This window comes from Mercurialis annua, linkage group LG3, assembly GCF_937616625.2.
Source record: "Mercurialis annua linkage group LG3, ddMerAnnu1.2, whole genome shotgun sequence".
Taxonomy (NCBI): domain Eukaryota; kingdom Viridiplantae; phylum Streptophyta; class Magnoliopsida; order Malpighiales; family Euphorbiaceae; genus Mercurialis; species Mercurialis annua.
The window spans coordinates 67,151,553-67,161,606 of record NC_065572.1 but is presented as its reverse complement, the minus strand read 5'-3'; the positions used below and the strand labels follow the sequence as shown (position 1 = coordinate 67,161,606).

At 34.6% G+C, this 10,054-nt stretch overlaps 1 protein-coding gene across 1 annotated transcript; it reads left to right on the top strand.

Moving 5' to 3' along the window:
- Window positions 1–263: 263 nt before the first annotated feature.
- LOC126673184 (pentatricopeptide repeat-containing protein At1g74850, chloroplastic) lies at window positions 264–7,577 on the top strand. The gene is made up of 4 exons (XM_050367194.2): window positions 264–2,293; window positions 5,598–5,912; window positions 5,991–6,098; window positions 7,201–7,577. The coding sequence occupies exons 1-4, from the start codon at window positions 462–464 to the stop codon at window positions 7,535–7,537; spliced, it is 2,592 nt and encodes an 863-aa protein (XP_050223151.1). The 5' UTR covers window positions 264–461; the 3' UTR covers window positions 7,538–7,577.
- Window positions 7,578–10,054: the final 2,477 nt, after the last annotated feature.

The following is a 10,054-nucleotide window of genomic DNA, read 5'->3' as shown; positions in this document are numbered from 1 at the left end:
TTAGAGAGAAGAGTGATAGTTTTTCAAAAGTTTTTGATATCATCATCGATTAAATCAGTTAAATTTGATTTGATTGTGATTATTTTTGAAGATTTTCTTCAGTTTCAAGTTGAAATGAGTTTCTTTTTGTAATTAGCGCCATAGCACTTAATTTTCAGTTAGTTGGCACTTAATTTTCAGTTAATTTAATCGGGTCAAATCTGTAACTAACAACAAGTATCCAAAATATCTAACCCGCCCGCCTAAACCATTTTCAATTTTTATCCACAAAAACTCCACGTGTCTTCATCAAGCTACTTCTCAGTTCTCTCGCACTCTTTCTTCAACCTCTCTCAGTTTTCCTGAGAAAATTTCAATTTTCTCGAGAAAATTTCCACTTTCTATACCTTATCCACCTGCTCCCAAACAATTCCACCAGTACCTTTTAAATTTGTTCAGCTCATGCTATCCAAATTACTAAAATGACCTCACTCTCAATCCCAAACCCTTCACCTCTCTCCACAAAATTCCATAAACCCAAACTCAAATTCAACAACCCCTTCCCATTCCCTAACCGGCGACTCATCTCACTCTCCGGAGACCGGAAAGGATACTCCGGTACAGCAAAAGCACGTTCCAAAACAAAAGAAATCGTACTCGGAAACCCATCCGTCACACTCGAGAAAGGAAAATACAGTTACGACGTGGAAACCCTAATTAACAAGCTAAGCAGTCTACCTCCACGTGGCAGCATAGCACGATGTCTAGAAATCTTCAAAAACAAGCTTTCATTAAACGACTTCGCTTTAGTATTCAAAGAATTCGCTCAACGCGGTGACTGGCAAAGATCACTGCGGCTGTTCAAATATATGCAGCGCCAGATTTGGTGTAAACCTAATGAACATATCTACACTATTATGATTAGTTTGTTAGGTCGTGAACGCCTTCTTGAAAAATCCGCAGAGATTTTCGAGGAAATGCCCAATCAGGGCGTGCCACGGAGTGTTTTCTCCTACACGGCATTGATCAACTCGTACGGCCGTCATGGTAAGTATGAGGTTTCTCTTGAGCTTTTAGAGAGAATGAAGAATGAGAGAGTTAGTCCTAGTATATTAACTTATAATAGTGTGATTAATGCTTGTGCTAGAGGAGGATTGGATTGGGAAGGTTTGTTAAGTTTATTTGCTGAAATGAGACATGAAGGTATGTTACCTGATATAATTACGTATAATACTTTGCTTAATGCTTGTGCTAATAGAGGTCTAGGTGATGAAGCTGAGATGGTTTTTAGGACTATGATTGAAGGGGGTATGGTGCCTGATATAACAACTTATCGGAATTTAGTGGGAACTTTCGGGAAATTGAATAGGTTAGAGAAAGTTAGTGAATTGCTGAAGGAAATGGAGTCTAGTGGTAATTTACCTGATATATCGTCGTATAATGTGTTGTTAGAGGCGTATGCGACTCGGGGAAATATTAAGGATGCAATGGGTGTTTTTAGGCAAATGCAGGAGGCTAGATGTGTGCCTAATGCGGACACGTATAGTATGTTGTTGAATTTGTATGGGAGTCAGGGGAGATATGATGATGTTAGGGAGCTTTTTTTGGAAATGAAAGTTAGTAATACGGAGCCCGATGTTGCTACATATAATATACTCACTGAGGTTTTTGGTGAAGGTGGGTATTTTAAGGAGGTTGTTACGTTGTTTCATGATATGGTGGAGGAGAAAGTTGAGCCTAATATGGGGACTTATGAAGGGTTGATTTATGCTTGTGGTAAAGGAGGGTTGTACGAAGACGCTAAAAAGATTTTACTTCATATGAATGAGAATGGAATAGTGCCAAGTTCAAGGGTGTATACGAGTTTTATTCAAGCATATGGACAAGCTTCTTTGTATGAAGAGGCTCTTGTGATATTTAATACAATGAATGAAATGGGAAGCATGCCGACTGTTGAGACTTATAATTCTCTGATTTACATGTTTGCAAGAGGGGGACTTTATAAAGAACTGGAAGCAATTATGTGGAAAATGAATGAATCTGGGGTTCCACGAAATGAAGACACTTTTAATGGCATGATTGAAGGTTATAGGCAAGGAGGTCAGTATGAAGAAGCCATCAAGACTTATGTTGATATGGAAAAAGAGCGATTTCAGCCAGATGAGCAAACCCTAGAGGCTGTTTTGAGTGTGTACTGCACAGCAGGTCTTGTTGATGAGAGTGAGGAGCAATTTCAGGAAATCAGAGCTACAGGAATACTGCCTAGTGTTATGTGTTACTGTATGATGCTGGCTGTTTATGCAAGAAGTAACAGGTTTGAATTCTTTCACTCTTCTGAAAGTTATTTGAATTGAATTTGTAGTTGACCCTTGCTATATTCCTTGTAGACGTAGGGATATGATATTTAGAGAAAGCCACAAGCAACAAAAGACTATCTTAGTTAGGTTGCTAGAAGGTAAACTTGGCCAATCCTAACGTAAACTGTGGTTACAGATCATGCGTTGGATATCTTTAACATTATCTCCAATGCATGACCCTTTTAAAATTTTGTATAAAAAATTTACATGGTAGGTCAAATGTGTTGGATCATTTTTGTGATCCTAAAAAAGAATCAATATATTGTCCAACAATAATAACTCTCTCGTATTATCACTTAAGATTCAGTATCAGAACCCGCCTCGGGCACTATTCTTCTTGTATGCTATTACAAAGTTGAAAAAGATCAAACAACATTTTTCCACATAAGACAAATTCTACAGGGATTAAAAGCAAATTATCCACAAAAAAGTAAATCAATGCATGTTGGTTGATATTTAATCTGGCAATTAAAATCCATTTTTTAACCTTAATTTATGCTATCAATTACTACCAATATAACATTTAAAAGCTCAAAGAAGAATTGCACTTCTTCAAAAAAGTTAAATAGGCTGCTTAAACCCTCTAAATGGAATCATTGAACTTGAAGATGTCTTTTCTTTTTCTTTCAAATTGTCAGTTTCCATTTTCCCGACTATAGAACATATCCTAGTTCCCAATCAATGCTGTCGTTCTTTTCAATAGTATAAGCATTATTTGTAATAAAACACTTCCCCATTTTCTCTAAGTTTACTCGAATGTCCTGAAACAACTCATTTCCAAGATTTGTCTCCTTGGAAATCATGTATGTCCGCAGCTATCTTAAAATTGTGCCCTTTGCTATGCTTCGGTTTTCTCAAAATATATACTCCCTCCATCCCACAAAGTAGAGTTTGCACAATAATTAAGAAATAGAAGTTAAAGTAGTTATTTTTTATTAACTTCCAATAATGCCCACAATTTAATTATATAGATATTTTAAATTTTATTAATTTATATTATGGAAAAGCTAAATATTTTTTGGAATTGTAATAAAATGTTGAAAAACTAAAATTTGTTATTAATTTTTGTATTGGATAAAGTGATAATGAATGATGATTTATAGAATATAACTAAAGTTGTTGAAATTAATGAAGGATAAAATTGGTATTTCAAGTAATTAATATAGCAACTTTGCCTATATTTGAGGACGCCCAAAATAGAAACTTTGCCTATCTTTGTGGGAGTGAGGGAGTACTAATTCTGAATTCTCTTATAAGACGACTTCTGAAACAAACTCCTCTTATTAATCCAACAGTTTGTTCGGAATTAGTAGCTAGAACTGCTCTAAAGGTAAAACCAGGACTGAGGGGGGCTTGTTTTATGATAAACAAGTGACTCAAAACAATAACCTATGCAATTCTCTGATCAGTTGCATATGTTTGTCATTTTCTTCCGTTTGAACTTCTGATAATGAATCTTTAATTTATTCCGTTGTGCTCGAAGTATGATTTATGCTGTATGCATCTCCAACATTTGGTTGGTAGTGGGTTTAGTGCCTCTTGGAAAATAAAACAAAACATGTAGTTACATAGCTTTGAGCTGGCAATGACTAGTAGATACTAGCATTCTCAATATGGTGGGGCATGAGCTGATAGGTTTGGTTGAATGCAATCTGCTTATTTTATATTCACTGAAATTGTAGGTTTTGCTATAAAAAGCATGTGGAAAAAGTTTTCAAATAGGGCCCATCCGGCTATTGACAGTTGAAAAGTAGGGCACAATGGACGACTTTTTGGATATACTGGTGGTAGTGAAATTAGATTCAGGAACCTGCGTTTCAGGAAAAATAATACCTTTAAGCTACAAGGAAGAATTGAGTGTCAGCATCAAAACCGAACACTAATTTGATGTTGGAAGTTGCGCAAACAAGTTAATCATATATGGAGTTTTAGCAGTTATTCAAAAATCATTTGAAGTTGATGCGTATTTTATGGCATTTGCTATTAGGCTTTCGCCCATTTATTTTATTCTCTTATTTAGTCTTACCGCTAAATTGTTGCCAAGTTCTAGAGAGGTGAAAAGCTCTTAGGGGAACGAGCACACAATAGGTTTAAGCATTCAACCTATAAATATATGGAAATCATACAACCAGTTGTATCAGGTATGCACTTCTTGAGTGTCGTAATAGTTTGATTTTGCTGATTCGGGACCTGCATATAATCTAAGGTTAAGGCACAATTGACCTCCTAGGCTTATGCTAGATGTATGTTATTGCCACTGTAGGCATATACATGAAGGAGTAGACAGGTCCTGTTGTTAACTTTTGATTAATTGCTCTACGACTTTTCCTGCTTCGGCATACAGAATGCTGACATAGTTTATCGTGATAAGCTCATGACACATTCACAAATGTGGCAATAAAAAAAGTGGGTCCATCTGACTATTCAGATTTACCAACAATACTATTACTACGCCGTGGGAAGAAATCATATTCCTGAAAGATTTTGTCTGCCTATTTCCTAGCTCGAGGTTAATGCTATGACTTAAGCATATAGTCGATGCTAGTCATGAAACGAGACATCATATTGGGATGGGTTGAGTTAGTATTAATTTAGAACCTCATTCATTTTATCAGCAACCTGGCTTAGATAACTTTTTTTTTTCTCCCTTAAGATGGCTCAAAGAGTTTCTGTAACGGAGACAAGTCTGCACATAAATGGCTAGATATAGTTGGCTGATGGGATGCGTTTTGATCATTTATAGCTGGATATATCAAATGCTTCCCTAGCTTTTATTGCAAAGGATAGTGGTTAGGTGCTAAAGTCTTTGTACTATAGGATTTCTTATGAGACACTTCAGGAGACTGGGCATTTTTTGGCATTTTAAGAACATAGTACCATTTTAGTAAAGTGGTGCTACACCTAGCAAGTGGTGCTACACCTATCTGTAACACTATTTTGCCACTAGGTTCTGATGACCGCAGGTGTGAACTTGATGGTTCATATGTCTTTCCAGATATGTTTGTCAAAGACTTAGAGCATGGAATTGCATGGTACTTTTTCTATGATATGAACCGATTTTCTGATAATCTGCTTTTGTTCATTGGTCACCGCACAAATCCAATATTATGTGAAAGTTGGCTGTTAAAAATTAAAACATCAATGCAGATGATGTGGCATGCCAACACCAAAAATGTATTGAGTTTTGGCTGTCAGCCGGTGGAACTTCTTAAATCCAACTACTGCTTTATTCTGTTTAACATATTGAGCTCCTTTTTTCAGATGGGATGATGCCTACAGCATGCTTGATGAGATGGTCACAGTTAAGGTCTCAAATGTTCATCAAGTAATTGGACAGATGATTAGAGGAGATTATGATGATGCTTCTAATTGGCAAATGGTGGAGTATGTATTTGACAAACTCAATTCTGAAGGATGTGGTCTGGGAATGAGGTTTTATAACACACTTTTAGAAGCACTCTGGTGGCTGGGTCAGAAAGAAAGGGCAGCAAGAGTGCTTAGTGAAGCCACAAAGCGAGGACTTTTTCCTGAACTTTTTCGTAAAAGCAAACTTGTATGGTCCGTGGATGTGCACAGGTAATATAAGATACTTCCTTATCTAATTTGTTTTCTTCCATGCATCCTGTTCAATTATTTTATGGATGATATCTGTAGGATGTGGGAAGGTGGTGCATATACAGCAATATCTGTTTGGCTCGATAATATGCATGAGATGTTATTGAAGGGAGAGGATCTTCCTAATCTGGCGTCTGTTGTTGTAGTGTAAGTCATTTTCTTTTCTGTACTTTTTATGTTGTTATTTTGTGAGAGTGAATGGCAAGTGGAACACGGCTAGCACAACACCACAGTCACCGACCATCCTGAAAAATTTCCTTCAATAGTAGTGTTAAGTGATACTCTCTCCGTACCAAATTGATTGGTAGTTTAGTACAAATACAAGTATTGAGAAATTTGGTTTATTTAGGTAAATAGAGTTGATTTATAACAAAATACTGTACTTGGCGCTATTTAATTAAGTAGCGACTTTATGTCTTTTAATGACTTGTTTTTTTAATGCATAATTAATGAGGGTAAATATATGACATTTAATCATTTAAGAAATAATCGAGTGTCTACCACTATGGGACAAAGTAACTTAAAAGAGTGGCTATCAATTTGGAACAGTGAAAGTATTATATTGTAAGAATGCTGCTCCTGATTTAGTAAAATTAGCCTATCTAATTACTTATATAGAATATAATGGAATAAAGGGTCATTGTGGTCCTTGAATTTGTGAGTCGGGGTCGATTAACTTACACTTAGCTATTTTAATCAATAAGGACAATACTCTAGTTTAGGTCAATTAACCCTCAAATTGGATCATCGCGGCCCGTGAACCCGATCATTTTGTACAATTTGGGGGTTAATCGACCTAAAATTAGAGAGTATTGTCTATAATCGACTAAAATATCTAAGTGTGAGTTAATTGACTCTGACATACAAGTTCAGAAACAGCGATGACCCTTTGCTCGAATATAATGCACATGTCCCCTTATGGAACAATCTCGACATAGTGTTAAGCCTGCTTATTGATGCCTTAAACCAAACTAGTCGATGTGACCTTTCCTGACCTTTTAGCTTTCTCTTGAGCCTCACATAGTGCGTAGATTGTAGTTGGCTGTTGGTCAATTACATTGTTTATTGTGGCCTTCCTAGTGTATATACTACTCGCATGTTAATTCAAGTTTTTGAATAGGATAGCTTAAATATGTTAGTTGGATATGCATCTTAATGAGAATAAATTTTTTAGACTTGTCAATTGATTGACCTAAAGTCCCGAACTTCTGCTCTAACTAATGGTGACATTTTGTTTTGTGCCTATCAGAAGAGGGCGGATGGAGAAAAGCTCAGCTTCACAAGATCTCCCTCTCGCGAAGGCAGTCTATTCCTTTCTGCAGGATAACGTTTCAGCATCATTTTCTTTTCCTGCGTGGAATAAAGGTCGAATTACCTGCCAGCGGTTTCAGCTCAGGCGTATTCTGCCCGGCTCTGAATCAGTTTCCGATGAAGATAAAAAAGAAAAAATTATTACTTTAAGTAACTCTTCTTTGCACCCTAAGACTAGAACAAGAACAGGTGGTGTTAATAGTAGTTCACATGAAAAATCAAAATCTGAAACAAGAACAAGAACCGGTGCAGAGCTCATGACGAGCTCGGTTTGAGTTGACAATATTACTAATCAGTGCATCTATTTTAGTTAAACATGGTTTATGTCAATTGTTATCTGGCTCCAATCAAATGGGTTTTTTTACTGCAGCTATATCTACTGTTCAAGAAATGTACAGTGGTAAAATTTTCAGTCAAACGAACATTTATTCTGTCAGCTGCAGTTGAAAACAGGTAGCAGAAGAAGAATCTCTAAGAAATGGCAGGAAAAAATCTTTTGATATCTTACTAACTCTTTTGTTGACAGTGGATTCTCAAATTCCAATAGAAGCTTAAAGTTTCAGTTTTGAATCCAGTTTGGTGGCATGGCCGTACGTACTGCTGATTCTTTATTCTGATAATAAAATAGGCTTTTATTATCAACTAAGAGTTGAAATCCCCGATCAACGGAAGTTTCAGCCTAATCATGAAGCACTAACATTCCTGAAATTAGAATAGAAAGGGTATGGAAAAAGAGTCATTCTGGTATTTGAATTTATGAGACAGTTCATATAGATTTTTTATTTTATTTTACAATTTAATCCATAATTCTCCAAAATAAGTAGGAGTGTTATAATGAGTTGGCCGGTCATGTTCGTGTCTTGTTCACCTTATGTTGATACCACGCAAATATGATTCATTTGACTAATTGTGTTAAAAAAATTATTTCTAACATGATACAAATTTAAAATGGATAACATGGCATGACATAATTAACACGTTAAGATAAACAGACAACGCCAATTAACAAAACTAACACAATTAACACAATTCATTTAAACCTATGAAATAATTTGAAACATGTAAAATATGGATATGACCGCAAGTTATAATTTTTTATATAATTATATTATTTAAATATTAATATAATTAAACATAATTTATTTAATAGTTTTATTTTTATAATTTCCTAATTATTGGCTCTTTTATTCTATATTATTTTAAATAGTATAATTTATTAATGGTTTAGGCGGGTTTGCGAGTCAACCCATAAAATTCGTGTTATAAACAAGCCAACACATTTCGACATGAACCCACTAAGACTCAATATGAATTCATTAATTTCACGTGTTTGGTGAATCGTGTTAACATGCGAGTGATGACCCATTTTAATAGTCTTAAAAACAAGGTCAATTGCAACCATTTATATATTTTTAGAGCGTATAAAAAGTAATTGTAAAGAAAGGTTTATAATAGGTCTTAGAGGAGTATGGACACAATTATCAAAATAAGTTAGGTTTCATTAACTTTAAAGACTCCAAAAAGTTTTATAAAAAATAAAGATTTTACTAATGAAATATAACTCAAATATTATAAGTGCTAAACAACTATCTGTTAAATCATGATTTCGATTCTTTCCACTAGCGATTCCCCTTTCTGATTATCAAAAGAAGAAATGAAAATAAAAATAAAGATTTCAATAGAAAAAGAGAATATAGTACATATAGGTTGCTTGCCCCACTTTACATACTTTTGCTCTATTATTTAGAAAACATGATGAGATAAAAGAAAGAAAATGGAGTGGAGAAAAAGGTGTTTGTTGCAATCTTGCAAGGTGAAAGTTGGATGAGGAATCATGGCTATATCTTTATATAAATAATCCACTCAACAAATAAAGCCATCTCCATAATGTTATTACTCTTTTCTTATAATAGTTATGCTGAGTTTCTTAAAGAGAGGTGTGGATTCCATATGGATTGTGGATTGTGCCTCCGTAATAAAGGAAAGGAAATTATCATTTGTAGCATTCCAACAAGTAATGAAGGGGACATTTGTTGAAGTTTGTATGTTTTACATGAGAACTTATAGTGCAATTCCATCCAATTATGGAATATGTAAAGAATATTCTTGTGAGGATTCAAATAGTGCATCCCTTTGTTTTGTGTTATTTTTTGAGATATAATTATTTTTATTAAAACATACTCCCTCCGTCCCATTCTAATTGAACACTATTTCCTTTTTAGGTGTCCCATTCTGATTGACACTTTCTATTTATAGAGTATTTTTCACACTACTTTTCTCTTTATACCCTCTTCAATTAATGCATCTATAAAGCATATTTTTGAAAAATTGTGATGCATTTAATGTAATATAAGGATATAAAAGTAATGTTACTAAAATTTCTTAAATAATGTGCAATTGAAATTTTCTCAATTAGAATGGGACAAAGGGAGTATAAGAAGTAGTTATATATATTAATAACACATTTTTGCTGATCTACTACTATAGAACGAAATGCTTGAATAATAATATATGCGATATCTTTTGCAGATCGCGTAAAAAATTTAAAAATTAAATTACATATCAAATAATATAAGTGATTGTCACGACCCGATTCTCGGCATCGAGACCGGCGCTAAGGAATGGGAGTGGTTGCTCCGAAACCCGTAGCAAGCCTTAAAAATACATTAAAAATCACTTAAAATTTTTCGCGGAATTCAAATCATTTTCGAACATTTTAATATCGCAGTTTAAAACGTTCTATTAAAAATTACCATTTAAAACATGCACATAATTTTTCTCTTTAATTATTG

Coding starts and splice junctions, on each gene's coding strand:
- LOC126673184 (XM_050367194.2), top strand. CDS start 462: ATGACCTCACTCTCAATCCCAAACCCTTCACCTCTCTCCACAAAATTC. Junction 5,913..5,990: donor TGGTCCGTGGATGTGCACAG/GTAATATAAGAT, acceptor TGATATCTGTAG/GATGTGGGAAGGTGGTGCAT. Junction 6,099..7,200: donor CTGGCGTCTGTTGTTGTAGT/GTAAGTCATTTT, acceptor TGTGCCTATCAG/AAGAGGGCGGATGGAGAAAA.